This window comes from Loxodonta africana, chromosome 3, assembly GCF_030014295.1.
Source record: "Loxodonta africana isolate mLoxAfr1 chromosome 3, mLoxAfr1.hap2, whole genome shotgun sequence".
In the NCBI taxonomy this organism is placed as follows: Eukaryota; Metazoa; Chordata; class Mammalia; order Proboscidea; family Elephantidae; genus Loxodonta; species Loxodonta africana.
In genome coordinates, this window is record NC_087344.1 from 102778506 (window position 1) to 102799486 (window position 20981).

General features: G+C 36.8%; 1 protein-coding gene across 3 annotated transcripts in view; it reads right to left on the reverse strand.

The window, feature by feature from the left end:
* DOCK7 (dedicator of cytokinesis 7) overlaps nucleotides 1-20981 on the reverse strand; it is a 271372-nt gene that overhangs the window by 205815 nt on the left and 44576 nt on the right. For all 3 annotated transcript variants that reach the window (XM_064282069.1, XM_064282072.1, XM_064282070.1), the window contains exons 3-7: nucleotides 17602-17777; nucleotides 17328-17396; nucleotides 11038-11167; nucleotides 10741-10953; nucleotides 10173-10258 (exon numbers count right to left, since the gene is read on the reverse strand). In XM_064282069.1, coding sequence (XP_064138139.1) covers nucleotides 10173-10258; nucleotides 10741-10953; nucleotides 11038-11167; nucleotides 17328-17396; nucleotides 17602-17777 — 674 coding nt within the window. The remainder of the gene's footprint in view (nucleotides 1-10172; nucleotides 10259-10740; nucleotides 10954-11037; nucleotides 11168-17327; nucleotides 17397-17601; nucleotides 17778-20981) is intronic.

Below are 20981 nucleotides of genomic sequence, written 5' to 3' on the forward strand. Positions count from 1 at the left end.
CAATACCAGGTAAGATGTTGATAAAGAAGGTAGTAATTTCTAAAATTATCTTAATTAGCTTACGGCTAGGTCTTTATTTTTGTTGCTCTCAGCATTTTACACACACATACTCTGCTGGATTCAGTTTATTAAAATGTTTAGAGTTTCCACAACTATGTCTATGCGTGAGATTGATCTATAAAATCATGACTTTGAGTTGAATTATGTCCCCCAAAAGATATGTTGAAGTCCTATGAATGTGACCTTATTTGGAAATAAGGTCTTCGTGTATGTATTTGGTTAACATGAGGTCATACTGGAGTAGGGTGGACCCTAATCCAATGTGACTGGTGCCCTTATAAGAGCAGAGACACAGAGGGAAGATGGGCACGTGAAGACAGAGGAGGAGACTGGAGTTAGCTGCTGCAAGCCAAGGAACATGTGGGGCTACCAGGAGCTACATTTGCCCCCTCAGCTTTTAAAAAATATACAGAAAAGATAAAGATCAGGGACGATCCTCCCCCAGAGCTTTCAGAGAGACCACGGCCCTGCCAACCCCTGAATTTGAACTTCTAACCTTCGGAAGCGAGAGAGAATACAATTTTGTTGTTTTAAGCCACCCAGTCTGTGGTACTATGTAATGGCACCCCTAGGACATTATAGGTTTTGTGGTGAATGTTACACAGCTTCATAAAACAAGCAGAGAACTGCTCCTTCTTTTTCTATTCTCTGAAAGGGTTTATTTCTTATGTCACTTCTTCCTTGAATGTTAGAAAGAATTTACCAGTGAAGCCATTTGGAACAAATTAGCATTTTCACAAAGAGTTATAAAAGAACTAACCTGACCCCTAGGTCAGATGTGATAATCCCATGGTAAATATTTTTACATTCTTATTGATTTTTCTTTATTCAATCAGTTAATATGAAAATTATGTTAAAATTTCTCACTATTATTGTAAATGTTCCTTTTGTCGTTTTGGTTCTGTATTTTGTGCTTTATATGTTTTGAGGTTTTATTATTGTTGTCGTTAGGTTCAGAGTCAGCCCCAGACTCACGGCAACCCATGTGCTACAGGACAGAACTGCTTAGATCTACCAGGTATACTGAATATTTTATTAAGTGCCCTTTTTTATTTCTGTATGCTTTTGTCTTCAAGTGTAATTTGTCTGATGTTAATTTTTAGCATTTATTTGATCTACCTATTCTCATCCTTTTAACCTTTTTTATATCTTTACAGTTTAGATGCATCTCCGAAAGGTGTATGAAGTTGGGTTTTGTTTCCATCTTCACTCTGACAATACCAAAAAAAAAAAAAAAAAAACCAAACCCACTGCCATTGAGTGGATTCTAACTCATAGCCTCCGTATAGGAGAGAGCAGAACTGCTCCACAGGGTTTCCAAGGAGTGGCTTGTGGATTTAAACTGCCGACCTTTTGGTTAACAGCCGAACTCTTTACCACTGTGCCACCATGGCTCCCCTCTGACAATAACTGTCTTTAAATTAGATAACTTAATACACTTACATTTCACTTAAACCCTGTTCCAAACCCACTGCCATCGATTCAATTCAGACCAATTATTTGGCTTAAACCTAAATAAAAAAAAAAAAAAAAAAAAAATTTTTTTTTTAAACCTACCATTTACTAATTGTTTTCTATTTTTTCTTGTGTGTTCCATTTATTTTGTCTCTCATTTCTTATCTTCTTTTGGATTATATTTTATTATTTCATTTTCTATATTACCATGGCAGTAATACACTTTTTAAAATATACTATTCGTGGTTATCCTGGTGGCATAGTGGTTAAGAGCTACTTCTGCTAACCAAAAGGTCGGCAGTTTGAATCCACCAGGTGCTCCTTGGAAACTCTAAGCGGCAGTTCTACTCTGTCCTATAGGGTCGCTATAAATCAGAATTGACACGATGGCTAAGGGTTTATTAGTGGTTATCCTAGCTTTACAAATGTATTACGATGTATGAAAGTTAATGTTACTTGGTATTTTTATCCTCTTCCTAGACAACAAAAAGACTTTCAAAGGCTTTAACTCCATTTATTTCTCTCTCAATTTACATGGCACTGTTGTCACACAAACCCCGTAAGAGATCGTTATTCATGCCTTAGATAGTGAAATTCGTTTAGATTTAACTACACATTTACTTTTTTCATTGCTTCATAATTCCTTCCTGCATCTCTGAACATTCACCTGCGCTCATTATCTAAAGAACAACCTTCAATGTTTCCTTTAGTCAGGCCTGTAACTAATGAATTCTCTCTATTGTTACTCGTTTAAAAATGTCTCTATTTTACCTTCATTCTAGAATAATCTTACACTAAGTATAGAATTCCGGGCTGCCAGTTATTTTTAGTGTTTAGAAGGTATCTTTCCACTATCTTTGCTTCCATTGTTTTGATGGAGTCTAAGAGCTGTCAGTCTGCTTACTGCTATTCTAAACACAATGTATCTTTTCTTCTCTACTTTTAAGATTTCCTTACCTTGTTTAGAGTTCAACAGTTTTATAATGATGTACTCCAGTATTGATTTTTTTCTTTGGTTTGGGATTAACAGGCTTCTCAAATCTGTAGCTTTATATATTTCATCAGTTTTAGAATATTCTCAGTCACTATCTCTTCAAATAACTGTTTCTGCACCACCCTCTCTCTTGTTGTCTACAGAGACTAAAAACACATGTAAGAGTCTCTATGCATCTTACTCTCCCTTCTGTATTTTCTATCCATTTGTCTCCCTGTCATTTGGATTTTTTTTTTTCTTTTAACTTACGTTCCAGTAATAAAACTGTGTAGTAGCTGATCTACTTTTTAAATCTACTTACTGATTATTAATTTTCGTCACTGTATCTCTCAGTTCTGGAATTTTCATTTGGCTCCTCTTTTTTTTCTTACCTCTTTTATAGTTTCCACTTCTCTGTTGAAATTTTTCAATGTTCTCTTTTATCTTCTTACATATGGCAAACTTAATTACTTTAAAATCACCATCTGATAACATCAGCATTTGGAATCTCTGCAGGTATGCTTCTATTATCTATTTTCACTGCTGATTTTTATTCTTATAGTCTTGATTCTTTGTGTGCTTCGTTATTTCTGCTCATGTGCCAAACATTTCAATATTGTTTGTAAAAAATACTTTGAAGTCTGTTGTTGTTGTGTGCCGTTGAGTTAACTCCAACTAACAGTGACCCTACGGGACAGAGTAGAACTGCCACATAGGGTTTCCTAGGCTGTAACTTTATGGGATCAGATTTCCAGATCCTTTCTCCCATGGAGCAGCTCGTAGGTTGGAACCACCGACCTGTTGGTTAGCAGCTGAGTGCTAATCACTGTGCCCATCAGGGCTCCTATCTGATGTTTAGAATGTTATTTCCCTTCAAGAGGATTTACATTTCCTCCTAGATATGTGGGGGACTACTACTCAGGGAACCTCACAATCCAAATTCAGAAATTTAGATCATTCAAAGCTGAACTGCGGAACCTAAAAGGGCATATTTTATTAAATCGTATTCCTAAAGTAGACCCATTTAGGATGCCAATCCAAAGCACAGGAGCTTCACCAGGACTACCTTACCTTCAACTTTAGTTAGCCCTAAACTCCAATTTCTGTCCCACTTGCCCCACAAGGCTTTTATATAGTGATGCTCAGCCTCAGCAATCAGCATACTTCCTGGTCTCATAACCCCGGACACTCATCCTCCCCTAATTTTGACAGAGTAATTCTTCACGATTTTGCTAGCTCTCTGACACCTTCAAGCAGATTTCTTTAAAAATTTGCTACCTTCAAGCAGCCATCTATGATGCATCAATTGGTCTCAACCCACCTGGACCAAAGGAGAATGAAGAACACCGAAGACATATGGCAAAGATGAACCCAAGAGACAGAAAGGACCACATAAACCAGAGACTACATCAGCCTGAGACTGGAAGAACTCGATGGTGCCCAGCTACCACCAATGACTGCCCTGACAGGGAACAGAGTCCCTGGGGGAGCAGGAGAAAAGAGGGATGCAGACCTCAAATTCTCGTAAAAAGACCAGGCTTAATGGCCTGACTGAGGCTACAAAGACCCTGGAGGTCATGGTCCCTGGACCCTTAGTTAGCTCAAGGCTGGAACCATTCCTGAAGCCAACTCTTCAGATAGGGATTGGATTGGACTATGAGACGGATAATGATACTGGTGAGGAGAGAGCTTCTTGGGTCAAGCAGGCACATGAGACTAGTTGGGTAACTCCTATCTGGAGGGGAGGTAAGAAGGAAGAGGGTGACAGGAGCTGGCTGAATGGGCACAGGGAATACAGGGAGGAGAGGAGGAACGTGCCCTTTCATTAGGGGGGAGCAGCTAGGAGTACACAGCAAGGTGAGTATAACTTTTTATATAAGAGACTGACTTGATTTGTAAACTTTCACTTAACGCACCATAAATTAATTAATTTTTTTAAAAACTGCTACCTTTTCTAGTTTCATCGGTGGGAAGGTATATCTGAATTACCAAGTTCTGTATTTCCAAAAATTGAGGTATTATACCAATGTTTTTAATTTTTTAAATAAATCAAAATGCTATTCTACCTCAAAAGGTACTTGTCCCAATAAAGGTGTAGGTTTCCAAAGTTTCTAATGACTAACTTCCATAGCAACATTTTGGGTAAAGAGGGACAAAAAGACTAAATATTTGAAGGGACTACCAGAACAAACCTAGAAAACATTCTTTTTTTTTTTTTAATTAACTTTTATTGAGCTTCAAGTGAATGTTTACAAATCAAGTCAAACTGTCACATATAAGTGTATATACAACTTACTCCGTACTCCCACTTGCTCTCTCCGTAATGAGTCAGCCCTTCCAGTCTCTCGTGACAATTTTGCCAGCTTCCAACTCTCTCTACCCTCCCATCCCGCCTCCAGACAGGAGATGCCAACACAGTCTCAAGTGTCCACCTGATACAAATAGCTCACTCTTCATCAGCATCTCTCTCCTACCCACTGTCCAGTCCCTTTCATGTCTGATGAGTTGTCTTCGGGAATGGTTCCTGTCCTGGGCCAACAGAAGGTTTGGGGACCATGACCGCCAGGATTCCTCTAGTCTCAGTCAGACCATTAAGTATGGTCTTTTTGTGAGAATTTGGGGTCTGCACCCCACTGATCTCAGAAAACATTCTTAACTAGACAAAATGACTCATTTCAGCTGATTTAAAATGCACAAAAAAAGCATATTTAAAAGCACTTTTAAATACATACTTTTAAAAGCATATACAGAGTAAAATATAAAGTTATTTGTGGCTTGAGGTATGCAAAAGATACTTAAAAAATCCAACTTTTTATTGGTACAATTTTAGATATATTTAGATAGAAACAATTGGCACATACTATTTGAGCATTAACCAACAAGGTCCAAAAACAATTTGCTCTTACCAAAGGCATTTGTGGTTACTAGGGGAAGGGGTTCTTACTCAGGGGACAGTTAATGGAAACATTTGGACATGGATAGTGGCAATGGTTGCAGAATATGATGAACATAATGTCACTGAATTATATATGTTAAAAAATGTAGAAATGGCACGTTTTCTTATATATATCTTTACCACAAGAAAAGAAAATGGGTCTCAAATTAAACTCAGTAGTTCAATACTATGTACATATGTGCACGCACACACACGACACTCCACATATGTTTGTTAAATAAGTGAATCTGTCCAACAACATACATCTTTTTTTTTTTTTTTTTCATTTTTGAAGAGAAACACTAGAGTTACCCCAATAGACAATGCTAGTCTTTTAGGTATAGGATAAACCTATTGCCTTCAAGTCAATTCTAACTCATAGCAACCCTATAGGACAAAGTAGAACTGACCCACAGGGTTTTCAAGGCTGTGATCTTTACAGAAGCAGACAGACCCGTCTTTGTCCCACAGAGCAGCTGAGTTCAAATTGCCAAACTTTCGGTTAGCAGCCAAGTGCTTAACCACTCAGCCACCAGGACTTCTTCTAGGATAAAAGCCCCCTAAAAGCAATGTTAATCTTTTTTAAGAAAACCTTTACTTAAGAAAAGTTCACCTACTAAAAATTATAGAGACGGTGTTATGGGTTGAATTGTGTCCCCCAAAAACATTTGTTGAAGTAGTATCCTCCCAACTCGTTGCCATCAAATCGATTTTGACTCATAGAGACTCTATAGGGCAGAGCAGAACTGCCCCATAGTGTTTCCAAGGAGTGGCTGGTAGATTCGAACTGCCGATCTTTTGATTAGCAGCCAAGCTCTTAACCACTACGCCACCAGGACGCCACTATCCTCCAGTACCTGTGAATGTGATCTTATATGGAAATAGGGTTTTTGTAGATGTAATTAGTTAACGTGAGGTCATACTGGAGTAGGGTGGGCCCTAATCCAATTTGACTGGTGTCTTTATAAGAAGAGGAGAAGAGACAGAGAGACACGTAGGGAAGAATGCCAATGTAAAGACTAAGGACAAGATTGGAGTTGTGCTGTCCACAAGCCAAGGAAACCATAGGCTACCAGATGATGGAATAGGCAAGGAAGGAGTTCCTCCAGAACCTTCACAAAGAACATGGCCCTGTTGACATCCTGAATTCAGACTTCTAACCCCCGGAACTGTGAGAGTAAATTTCTGTGGTTTAAACCATCCAACGGTGGTAATTCATTATGGCAGCCCCAGTTATCTAATACAGATTTATAGTGATTTTTTTTTTTTTAATGAAGATGTCAATAGTTAACAAGAGGTCATACTGGAATAGGGTGAGGCCCTAATCAAAAAAAAAAAAAAAAACTTAGGAGCCCCAACACAAGGCATAAACAGTATACAAAACATTATCAAAAATGACAAAGAGAAACCAGATAACTGGGAGCTCCTAAAAATCAAACACCTATGCTCATCTAAAGACTTCACCAAAAGAGTAAAAAGACCACCTACAGACTGGGAAAGAATTTTCAGCTATGACATCTCCAACCAGCGCCTGATCTCTAAAATCTATATGATTCTGTCAAAACTCAACCACAAAAAGAAAAACAACCCAATCAAGAAGTGGGCAAAGGATATGAACACAAACTTCACTAAAGAAGATATTCAGGCAGCTAACAGACACATGAGAAAATGCTCTCGATCATTAGCCATCAGAGAAATGCAAATTAAAACCACGATGAGATTCCATCTCACTCCAACAAGGCTGGCATTAATCCAAAAAACACAAAATAATAAATGTTGGAGAGGCTGTGGAGAGATTGGAACTCTTATACACTGCTGGTGGGAATGTAAAATGGTACAACCACTTTGGAAATCCATCTGGCGTTATCTTAAACAGTTAGAAATAGAACTACCACACAACCCAGAAATCCCACTCCTCGGAATATACCCTAGAGAAACAAGAGCCTTCACACAAACAGATATATGCACACCCATGTTTATTGCAGCTCTGTTTACAACAGCAAAAAGCTGGAAGCAACCAAGGTGTCCATCAACGGATGAATGGGTAAATAAATTGTGGTATATTCACACAATGGAATACTACGCATTGATAAAGAACAGTGACGAATCTGTGAAACATTTCATAACATGGAGGAACCTGGAAGGCATTATGCTGAGTGAAATTAGTCAGAGGCAAAAGGACAAATATTGTATAAGACCACTATTATAAGATCTTGAGAAAGAGTATAAACTGAGAAGAACACATACATTTGTGGTTACGAGGGGGGGAGGGAGGGAGGGAGGGAGAGGGTTTTTTACTGATTAATTAGTAGATAAGAACTGCTTTAGGTGAAGGGAAGGACAACACTCAATACATGGAAGGTCGGCTCAACTGGACTGGACCAAAAGCAGAGAAGTTTCCGGGATAAAATAAATGCTTCAAAGGTCAGCAGAGCAAGGGCTGGGGTTTGGGGACCATGGTTTAAGGGGACTTCTAAGTCAATTGGCAAAATAATTCTATTATGAAAACATTCTACATCCCACTTTGAAATGTTGCATCTGGGATCTTAAATGCTAACAAACGGCCATCTAAGATGCATCAATTGGTCTCAACCCACCTGGATCAAGGCAGAATAAAGAACACCAAAGTCACACGACAACTAAGAGCCCAAGAGACAGAAAGGGCCACATGAACCAGAGACCTACATCATCCTGAGACCAGAAGAACTAGTTGGTGCCTGGCCACAATCGATGACTGCCCTGACAGGGAGCACAACAGAGAACCCCTGAGGGAGCAGGAGATCAGTGGGATGCAGACCCCAAATTCTCACAAAAAGACCATACTTAATGGTCTGACTGAGACTAGAGGAATCCCGGCAGTCATGATCCCCAGACCTTCTGTTGGCCCAGGACAGGAACCATTCCCGAAGACAATTCATCAGACATGGAAGGGACTGGACAATGGGTAGGAGAGAGATGCTGATGAAGAGTGAGCTACTTGTATCAGGTGGACACTTGAGACTGTGTTGGCATCTCCTGTCTGGAAGGGAGATGGGAGGGTAGAGAGGGTTAGAAACTGGCAAAATTGTCACGAAAGGAGAGACTGGAAGGGCTGACTCATTGGGGGACAGCAAGTGGGAGTACGGAATAAGATGTATATAAACTTATATGTGACAGTCTGACTTGATTTGTAAACGTTCACTTGAAGCTCAATAAAAGTTAATATAAAAAAAAAAAAGGATAAGAAACACAAAGAGAAAGATACAGAAGAATGCCTCAGGCTAGCAGAAGCTAGGAAAAGGTACAGAGAAGAGGGTCATGTGAACATAGCCGCAGAGATTGGAGTGATGAATCTACAAGCCAAGGAGCACCAGGAATCACCAGAAGCTAAGAAGAGACAAGGGGGGGATCTTCACCTAGAGACCAGGGCCCTGCTGACACCCTGATTTCATATTTCTCACCTCCAGAATTGTGAGACAATAAATTTCTGGCTGTTTTAAGCCACTCAGTTTGTGGTACTTTGTTACAGCAACCCTAGGAAACTAATACATACACATATTGCTGGTGATGATATAAAACAGTACAGCCACTTTGGAATACAGTTTGGCATTTCCTCAAAAAGTTTAACATGAAGTTATCATATCATCCAGCATTCCCATTCCTACATATACACCCAAGAGAAATGAAAACACTTGTTCACACATAAACTTGTATACAAATGTTCATAGCCACATGATTCATAATATCCAAAAAGGGAAATAACCCAAATGTCCACCAACTGAGGAATGAATAAACAAATGAGGTATATCCATCCAATGGAATATCAGTCAGTCATAAAAAGAACTGAAATACTGATACATGCTATAATATACATGAACCTTGAAAACATAATACCGAGTGAAATAAGTCAGACACAAAGTACCATATATAGGAAATACCCAAAACAGGCAGATTTACAGATAGGGGAAATATATTGGTCTTTGCCTAGGGCTGTGGAAGTTGAGAAAACCAGAGAGTGGCTGCTAGTGGGTATGGAATTTCTTTTTGGGGCAATGAAAATGTTCTAAAATTAATTGTGGTAATGTTTGAACAACTCTGTCAATATACTAAAAACCACTAAATTGTACACGGGTGAATTTATACCAAGCAAAATATAAGCAGGTGAATTATATTGCAATAAAGCGGTTATTTTAAAAAGTGGAAAATACCCAAATGTTCCTCAATTAATGAATTTATAAACAAAATGTGGCATATCCATACAATGTAATAGTATTCATACATAAAAAGGAATGAAGTAGTGATATATGACACAATACCAATGAACCTTGAAAAAGATTTCACTGAATATTTTTTCAAGCTTTCAAGACTAATTGTACAGCTATAACAAAGAGTTATCTTCACATGTGAGCCAAAAAAGATTTAAAGCTCAGGTTCATATGAAAGTTTAAGTGCTCAATAGCATTTAAAATGATGTATAACCAAAAACCAAAACCACTGCCGTCGAGTCAATTCCGACTAGTAGCAACCCTATAAGGACAGAGTAGAACTGCCCCACAGAGTTGCCACAGAGCGCCTGGCGGATTCAAACTGCTGACCTTTTGTTTAGCAGCCATAGCACTTAACCACTACTCCACCAGGGTTTCCAAAATGATGTATAGAAGAATATTATTTCTCAAAATGATACAATTACAAGTATAAACTCTACTACGATTGTTATACTCAAAATATCACCCCAGAAAACAAAAGTTATATAGTAAAAGAAATACTCACTTGAGTGATAAACATTTTACAAGAAGTCTTTGACCAAAATGTTCTTTGGGTACATCAGGAACACTAAGTCGTTCTATCGGTTCTTCCTACAAATTGACAAATAACACCAAGATGAATGTTCTTATCATCTTTCAACCCTTTATATTTTTAAAAACTTTTTTGCTAATCTAATACTTTTAATTCTCACAACTTAACATAGGGAAAAATAACTTATCTATACATACTAGATCATAAGAAGTGTGTTCAACTCACAGAAATTACTCATTAAGAGTAATGTGCTAATATAAAAAGTACAGTTCATTTACAAAAATGATGGCTATATTTCAATTAAGTTTTATTCCTATATTATCATAAGTCTACTACCTATAATCCAGGAGCTCTAGTGGCACAGTGAATTATACCAACCGCTCCTTGGAAAACCTATGGGGCAGTTCTACTCTGTCCTGTAGGGTCACTGTAAGTCGACATCAACTTGATGGCAATGGGTTTGGCTTGGGTATATATAATTTATACTCCTAAAACATCTCTCTTAATAAATCATTATTTGCTTTTTTATATTTTATTATACCTCATCTGGTGATGGATGCAAAGCAAAGAGTTCTTTGTGACGGTTTGATTTCCTTTGGTCATCATTCTGATGGTCTATTTCTTCATTTGGAGTTCGATCAAGTAAATTGGGAAGCAAAGCATCCGGAAGCGAATTTTTCAAGTCAAAAATACTGCAGGCCCAGCTACCTCTTGGAGTATCATCTATCGACACTGAACGTCTTTTAAGGTCATCCTAAAACATTAAATACATTAATTAACTAAAAGAAATTGTTTTAAAATACCTTCTTATAGTCATATTAAAAAAAAAAAGTATTACTTGCTCATCCTGGTAGTTGTTGCCATCTGGAGCTTCATCAGATTCAAAGACCTGTTTTGGCAAACCTTTTTGCCTTTCTTTCTGTTTATCTAATGTATTGGGATTAAATCCTGTTCCAAGTTTGTGATACCTATTCAAAATAAAATAATTAAATAAATCTCAATTTTGAAAAATTCTTTTTTTCAGCATTATTATGTAATAAACCAACTGGTTTTTTTGTTTTGTTTTGTTTTGTTTTTGCAGTTACCCTGTTTGATTGTGCTTTAGGTGAAAGTTTACATAGCAAATTAGATTCCCGTTCAACAATTCATACAGAAGTTGTTCTGTGACACTGGTTACAATCCCCATAATGTGTCAGCATTCTCAACATTTCTACCCTGACTGCCTCGTTTCCATTCATCCAGTTTCCCCACCCGTCTTGCCTTCTCATCTTTGCTTTCGTGTAAATGTGGACCTTTTGGTTTCATATAGTTGATTGTTTATAGGAATACATTCCTCATGGCTGTTACTGTTTATTTTATAGGCCAATCTATTATTTGGCTGAAAGGTGAACTCTGGGAGCAGCTTCAGTTCCAAGTTAAAAAGAGTATCTTAGGGCAATGGTCGGGGAAGGGGGGGGTGGTTCCTCTAGTCTTAAGTCTCTATCAGTCCAGTAACTCTGGTCTTGTTTATGAATTTGAGTTTTGTTCTACATTTTTCTCCTGTTCTAACCAGGATCTTCTATAGTGTCCCTGGTCAGAATAGTCAGTAGTAGGAGCCAGGCACCATCTAGATCTTCTGGTCTCAGGCTAGAAGAGGCTGGGGTTCACATTGGCTATTAGCCCTGTGGACTAAATTTTTCCTTGTGTCTTTGGTTTCTTTCACTTTCCTTTGCTTCAAACAGGAGGAGACCAATAGCTGTATATTAGATGGCCACTCACAAGCTTTTAAGATCCCAGACGCTACTCATGAAACTAGGATATATACATTATCTTTATGACCTAAGTTATACCAATTGACCTAGTTGTCCCATGAGACTACGGTTCTGAGCCCTCAAACCCCATAAATCAATCCCACAAGGTGTTTGGGTGTATCTAGAAAATATTCATAACTGTACCCCCTATGCACTTTATTGTATACATGTATATATATGCAGCACCTATAAACATATACGTATGTTCACAAATATACCTATACGCATGTGCATGTACTCCTATATGCCTTCCCACACCCATACAACATACATATCTACCACTCATGTATTTTTTGCTTGTTATTGCTGTTGTTGCAAAATTGTATATGTTATAGCATTTACTGTAGTTGTCCTTTATTCTTGCATACTTCTCAGTGTCTTCATTTACCCCGGTCAAGTTATATATTACTTTCCAGTCACCAAAGTTAACAAGTATCTACTATGTAGTAAGTAACTCCCCATCCCTCCCACTCCCATCTCTGGTAACCATCAAAAAACGCTGCTTTCTCTGGCAAAATGGACACAAAAAGGGAGAGTGGAGGGAGAGAGCAGGCTGTCTCATTAGGGGGAGAGTAATTGGGAGTGTGTAGCAAGTTGTATATGGGTTTTTGTGTGAGAGACTGACTTGATTTGTAAACTTTCACTTAAAGCACAATAAAAATTATAAAAAAAAAAGTTGCTTTCTGTGTATATGCCTATTCTTGGCTTTTTATAAAAACAGTATCATGCAGTATTTGTCCTTTTGTGTTTATTTCACTCAGAATAATGTCCTCCAGACTCATCCACATTATGTTTCGTAGGCTCATTATGCTTTACTGTTGTGTAGTATTCCGTTGTGTGTATGTACAATTTGTTTATCCATTCATCCATTGATGGGCACTTAGTTTGTTTCCATCTTTTTGCTATTGTGAATAATGCTGCAATGAACACAGGCATGCATGTGTCTATTCGTATCACTGTGCTTATATCTCTAGGATATATACCTAGGAATGGGATTGCTGGATCATAAGGTATTTATATTTCTAGCTTTTTGAGGAAGCGTCATACCATTTTCCATAGTGGTTGTACTATTTTATAATCCCACTAACAGTGTACAAGAGTTCCAATCTCCCTACAACCTCGCCAGCATTTGTCATTTTCTGTTTTTTTGATCAGTGCCATTTTTGCAGGGGTGAGATAGTATCTCATTGTAGTTCTGACTGCATCTCTCTAATGGCTAATAATCACAAGCATCTCTTCATGTGTTTGTTAACTGAGTGTTCTCTTTGGTGAAGTTGTCTGTTCATATCCTTTGCCCATTTTTCTTTATTGTTCTTGTTGTTGAGTTGTTGAAGTTCCCTATATATCTTAGAGATTAGACCCTTATCAGATAGATCTCTGCATTATTTCTTTTCATAATAAGGATCCATTCCAACAGAGTATTAACTATGTTACACAGTTAACCAGTGGATTAAGAAAATTTCCACTCAAAGTTCCTTTAATCCCACCAGAGAGCAGATTATAAATTTCCGTAAGTAAATCCTATCCTCTTTCTTTCCATGTAAACCATGTGTATATAATGTAAGTTGTACTTTCTATTCAGAAAGCAAGTTAGTACAAAGAAAATTTGAGAAGTCTGGTTAAGTAATAAAATGAGAGAGCAGATCAAAGAGCAATTACTGTTCACAATTCAACACATTGTGTAGCAAAACTGTGAGAAAATTTTAATTGGGACAAAAACAATTATGATTACCGGAAGATGGTATAGTTCTTGCTATCAGCCAATTAACGAAATAAAAGGATCATATCTGATATGATCATTCACATCCTGTCTTGCTGCTAAAGTTACTGAAATAGTAGCTACATGATGTTAACATCATAACATAATCACAAAATAAAAAAATTTTTCTCAGGAAGAGCAAATATAAAGATATTCACTACAGCTACATGAGAGGTATTATTCACAAGTAAATGTTCTAATCTTTCCAAAAATGCTCAAAATGCTTAATTTTTGATGTTGCATATCTAAGCTGCTTTGATAAATAAGAATGTTACATTCTGTCTCCTTTATGTCCTAAAAAATTGACAATATGGAATTCAAGACAGCTGAGAAGAATGATTCATGATCATACTCTTTTTTTTCTATTATCATCCTGTTCTCCAGTCAGTTGTTATAAGGTCCTATATGATTGCCCATCCAATCCCACACCACCATTTATCTGACTTCATCTCTCGGCCTTCTCACTCTCACTTACTCTGCTCCAGCCACAGTGACCTCCTTGTTATTCCCTGAACACTCCCAGCATGTTTCCAATATGAGGCCTTTGGATATACTATTCTACCCTAATACATTCTTTCGTCCAGATATCCATGGGGCTACTTCCTTCAGGGGTCGTTCAGGTTCATCTTATCACTAAGTCTTCTCTGGCTACTTAAATAAAATAAAAAATTTAGCCCTTCCTCTTGGTCCTCCCTGTCCCCCTCATCCCACACTTTATTTTTCTCCATAAAACTTGCCTGCATTGTATCTATTATATGTTTACAAGTGTTTGTTTATTATCTGTTGCCCTCATCACCCACCAGAATGTAAGCTTCATGAGGGCTGGGAATTGGTTTTGTTCACTGCTGTTTCATCTCTGCTAGTCGCCTGGAACATACTAGACTGTTATTATTTGTTGAATAAATAACTCCATGAAGTACTTTCTGTCCCTTTACTCTTCTTTGCTGAACTATGGAAAAATTTCATAGCTTCATTTTATAGTTCACTGTTTTACTCTTCAACTATACCCACTCCGCCACTAAGCCCATCTCTTCAGTTTTTTTGTATTTTTTCACTGATTAAAATTTTAATTTCCAAAAGTAACTAGTTGATTTTTCTATAGTTAAAATATCCTTTCACATCTCTTTGAGAATATTAATTACACTTATGGATCTTGATCTGTTGCTCAATTAACTGTTTCCTAAATTGTTAATTCTCTTTCAAATCTACTAGTTTTCATCAAATACTTCGCAAATCTAGGTTCTATGCTCATTTTTGTATTTGTATTCCCCATATCTGTCTGGAAATACTGTATCTGCTCACCCCAGTGCATATCCAGTGGTTATGGGGAAGAGGGAGCTCATGCTGCCAGGAAGAGTCTATCAGTAGCTAGTCTTCTGGGTATAAAAGCTCCCTCTTCCTCCACTGTGTTGTCAACCACCATGGGCACTATCCTATCAGCACAAGTCCCTATAAGTACTGTTCCTAAGAGAGACAGACACCTCTGCTGCCACTGTTGTGCACAAATAGTACAAAGATTTCAAAGCAATCAAATTCCCCCAACAGTTGCCCCAGGCCTCCCTTCCATTGCCTGTATTCACTGTTTCTGAGTTTAAAGCACTTCCGAAGTTTTTGTATAAACCTTATCCTTAGATTATTTTGTACTGTAGCTTTTCTATTTTGTTTCAATCACACCTAACTTCTATCTTTCAGGTACACCTCATAACTTCTTTATCACGGCAGATAATAATCTCTAGTGTCAAAACTAAACCAAACACATGGCCGTCAAGTCGATTCTGACTCACAGCGACCCTACAGGACAGAATAGTACTGCCCCATACAGTAACATCTAGTGTAACAGAATAAAAATATGAGCTTTTAGAATCTGACATCCCTGGGTTCTAATCCTAGCTACTCTACCTTTTGGCTTGAGGGACCTCAGAGAAGTCACTTAACAACTCTTGAAGCTGACCTATCTTATCTGTTGAAACCTGAAATGAGATGAATATAAATTATCGATAAAATACCAGGCACATAATAAGTACCTAATACGTGTTAATTTCCTTACCTCTTACCTAAATCAGATTGGCAACACCATTCTAAAATTAAATAGCAGATACTATGATTCTGAGGTCAATATATTTTGCAACTAACCTCTTTTTATTAAGATTTCTCATTACGGGTTTCCAACATACATGCATAGATGTAAAGACTTTTGAATTATTTGACAGAGTAACACTTTTTTTCAGTAATGTCTAAAATCCGGTTACTGGTATACTTCTCAGAATTGTGAGTTCATAAAAGTATCTCTTCTTTATAAAGAGCAGCAGACTGGGCTTTTATTAGGTGACACTAAAACTGAAAAGCGTGTCAGCAGTATCCCCCAGAGTGATGCTCAGCACAATATTAAACCCAGTGAAACAAGACAGAAGCCATAGGACAAAACAATAAGCAATGGATACATCACTGTTGCTCTTGGTGTTCAGCAGATTACTTTCTCTGTGAAATCTATAATGTCGTAACAGAATTCTTCACTACTCTAGTTCTTACGTTTCCTTTAGAAAAATAAAATAAGGTTGAAAAATGTCAGTATGAAGACCCTTCTTCAATAGGCAAATTAATAGAGAAGAAGTAGTTTTACTTCAAACACAGTCCATTGGAAAAATAAATTTTACGGTAGAACAAAACATTATTTTTTATAAATATTTAGCTGATATAATCTACAGGTCCTGTAAATATTTAGTTAGTTAATAACAGGCAAATAGTTTGATCCGGAAAATCGGCTATTAAATTTAACAACTGAAGTTTCACTAAACTATTCCTTTGAGAAAACATAAATTATTTACCAATAAAAACCAAACAAACTTGTTGCCATCAAGTCAATTATATCCACCCCTAATTCCCTAAAAAGAATTTAGACCACAAAATCATTATCATCACATACCATTCATTATTAATGATCTATGATAATACAGAAATACTATTCCCACAAACCTAATATTCAATAGAAAAAGTAATTATGGAACTCATAAGGAGAAAATGCCTATATACAAAAGTCTTTTGTTTTTGCTTCTTGTATTTTTTTTTTTTTTTAATAAATTTTCAGGTTTCTATTATTAATCTGGGAAACCCTGGTGGTATAGTGGTTAAGTGCTATGGGTGCTAACCAAAAGGTCGGCAGTTTGAATTCACCAGGCGCTCCTTGGAAACTCTATAGTGCAGTTCTACTCTGTCCTATAGGGTCGCTATGAATCAGAATCGACTCAACAGCACTGGGTTTGGTTTTTGGTTTTTATTATTAATCTATGGAAACCCTGGTGGCATAGTGGTTAAGAGCTATGGCTGCTAACCAAAAAGGCCAGCAGTTTGAATCCACCAGGTGCTCCTTGGAAACCCTGTGGGGCACTTCTACTCTGTCCTATGGAGTTGCTATGAGTTGAAATCCACTCAACAGCAATGGGTTTGATTTGGATTATTAATCCATAGGGTCACTATGAGCTGGAATCTGCTCGACAGCAAAAGGCACTATTAATTCTACCTCAATCCATTTATGAATCCTACTCAGTATTTTTTAAATATTATAATAAACATATAACTTACTTCCTGATCACAATTGCCCAGTCTTCACTGTAACTTCTTATACAATCTCTAACATGTGGATCCATTTCACTATTTTAAAAGAGAGAATATATTAGTAATTTACAGAAACAGCATTGATGTTTGTGATTCTGACTGTTGGAGCTCTTGTTCCTGTCTTAGGAAACGACACTACCACAAAAAATGGATCTAAATAAAATGGTGGAATGTAGCCTTTCTATTAAAAAAAAAAAAATTTACTTACCCTAAAACCAAAAATAGGTAAATGTCTCCTTACCTTTCTTCTGGTACAGCTGAAACAAGGGTTCTGCAATCCCTAGGGCTATAAACAACTTCAACATCATCGGGAGGAAATTCAATCAAATCCCTCAAAGGCCCAGAATCGACAGCTAAAGGATGAGTAATGAGGTAATCTTCCAAATCCACTGGATCCACTGCTTCAGTAAGGGGCACCTTTACAAAAGGGGTAGGGGAAGGGGCATGAGAGGTGGATGGAAAGAAAGAGGTAGATATAAGAATTTTAAAACTTTGAGTGGTGAAAAATTATTATTTTTTTAAAGATAATATGTTTTAACTTAGGTCTTTCAAAAATTTCAACAGATACCCTGTCAGATGCACTGAAAAAACTATAAAGTGTTGGCCTTCTTACACTCCTTTATGCTTTTGGTCATACTCTCTTTAAACTTATTGTTTAGACTTGTCTCATGCCTCTCAGATAAAACCAGTGATGATAATTAACGATTTTACAATACTTTACACTTTACAAAATGCTCACTGAAAGATTTTTCTTTTCTCTATCTTTGGGATTTTCATTGCTGAATTTCTGAACAGTGTTTTTACTTTATTTGTGGTTATTTTAATTATCCTATTAAAACTGCATAACCAGATTATAGTAGGCTAAAAAATTCTCCTCCAAAGAATATCCACATCCTAATCTCTTTTTTTTTTTAATCTCTGAAACCTGTGAATGTTACTTTATATGTAAGAAAAAAAAAAGGGGGGTCCTTACAGATGTGACTAAAGATCTTAAAATGGGAACATTATCTGGGTGCCCTAAATAAAATCACATGTATTCTTAAAAGAAGCCAGAGGGAGATTTGGTTCATACACACAGAAGAAAAGGCCCCATGAAGATAGAGCAGAGACTGATTTGAAGATGCTGGCATAGAAGACAGGAGTGATGTGGCCACAAGCCAAGGAACGCTGGCAGCCACCAGCAAGAAAGGAATTCCCCCATGGAGCCTCCAAACAGTACAATCTGGCCAACACCACACTTTGACTTCAACCAGTGATACTGATTTAAGACTTCTGGCCTACAGAGCTGTGAGAGGATACATTTCTATTGTTTTAGGCCACCCAGTTTGTGGTAATTTGGTACAGCAACCACAGGAAACTAATACATAGACCCTATGAAAAATATCTATTTGCGAAGACAGAAGATTCATGGCATTCCTTAGCCAAGCTGAAAATATACTTTTCAATAAGATACAATATTTTTTGTCAAATCCAAGTAAGAAGAAATATTCAGGCAAAATTATGAAGGATATATAACAAATCTGCAGTTGTGGACCAATGAAAATAAGAGCTTGTTACTTCTCAAGATGTTCAAATAGGTTAAAAACACTAAGATCTGCCTCTGTATAGGTTGTGTGTTTGGACTGAACAACCAGTAAAAGATAGGAAAACAACATTATAAACATATTTAAAAAAAACAATGGATGCACAGCACATCATAAACATTCAAAAGATATTGCTATTATTGTTACCATTATCATGTTATATCATTTAAACCTCCCCAAAATCCTGAAAGTTAGGTATTAATATTATTTCAATTCTACAAATAAAGTTATTCATGCTCAAAAAAGTTAGGAAACTTCTGAAAATAAAAGTCACAAAATGGTACAGCAGAAATTAGAAATTGGATCTTTAAACTCTAAAATCTATGATTTTTTTTTTATAAGCATTCTATCTTACCGATCCTATTAAGTGCACATTACACTATCACGGTGTCCATAATAGAGGGGAATAAAGTAGTCTAATAGGAAAAGGTAAGTATTTTTCACCCAATGTTGCCAGAAAAACTGGCTATCGTAATGGAAAGATAATGAACCTCAATTCATAAATCACAATATATACAAAAATTAATTTGAGATGCATCACAGAAATAAACATAAGCGCTAAAACTTCTAGAATATAAAAAAACTTGGAAACAGGCAACGGTTTCTTAGATATGACTCATTAAGGGTTAATCATAAATGAAAAAATCGATACATCAAAAGACACTAATGAGAAAAAAATACAAATAAATCAAGAAAAAGAAAAGTTATCCAGATTGGAAAAGAAGTAAAATTATCTCTATCCTCAGATGATGTGATCCTATATAGAGAAAACCCCATAAGAGTCCACAAGAAAACTTCTAGAGCAAATAGAGGAATTTAGCAAAGTTGCAGGGTACAAGGTTAACAAACAAGTATCAGTTGGGTTTCTATATACCGCAATGAAAAATCTGATAGGAAAAGTACGGGAAAAAATTCCATTCATAATAGCATCTACGAAAATAAAATAACTAGGAATAAATCTAACGAGGGATGTGAAGGACTTCTACAATGAAAACTTTAAAACACTGCTGAAAAAGATTAAAGAAGATTTAAATATATGGAAAGATATTCCATGTTCATGGATCGGGAAGACTTAATATTGTTAAGATGTCAATACTACCTGAAGTGATCTACAGATTCAACGAAATCTCGATCAAAATTCCAACAGCTTTCTTAACAGAAATAGAAAAACTAATCATTAACTTTATATGGAATGGCAAGAAGCCCCATGTAGTTAAAGTGATGTTGAAAGAGAAGAACAAAGTAAGAGGACTCACATTTCCTGATTTTAAAACATACCGTACGGCGAAAGTAATGAAAACAGCCTGGTACTGCTGTAACAATAAACACAGACCAATGGAATAGAATTGGGAGTCCAGAAATAAATCTACACATCTTTGGTCAATTGATATTTGACAAGGGTGCTAAGTCCATTCAATGGGAAAAAAAGAGTTCTCCAATAAATGGTACTGAGAAAACTGGATTTCCACACACACAAAAATGAAAAAGGACCCGTGCCTCACACCAGGCACAAAAACAAATTCAAACTGGATTAAAGACCTCAATGTACAAACTAAAACCATAAAAGTCTTAGAAGAGCAAGCAGAAGCAGCACTGTCAGGCCTCACTGTCAACAATGGATTATCTAACATAAAAACAAAAGCACATAATAAAAGGAATCTCATAAAAATTAAAAGCTTTTGTTCCTCAAAATATTCTACAAAAAAAGTGAAAACACAAGCTGACTGAGAGATTATCTTTGGAAACGATATATCCAACAAGAATCTAATAACCAAAATATATATAAAATTTCAACAACTTAACAACAAAAAGACAATCCAATAATAAAATGGGCAAAGGACTTGAATAGACATTTTACCAAAAAGGACATTCAAATGTCCACCACACACATGAAAAGATGCTCAGCATCATTAGCTATCAGAGAGATGCAAATAAGACCACAACAAAATATCATTTCACTCCCACAAGGATGGCTAAGGAGCCCTGGTGGCACAGTGGTTAAGAGCATAGTTGCCAAGCAAAAGGTCAGCAGTTCGAA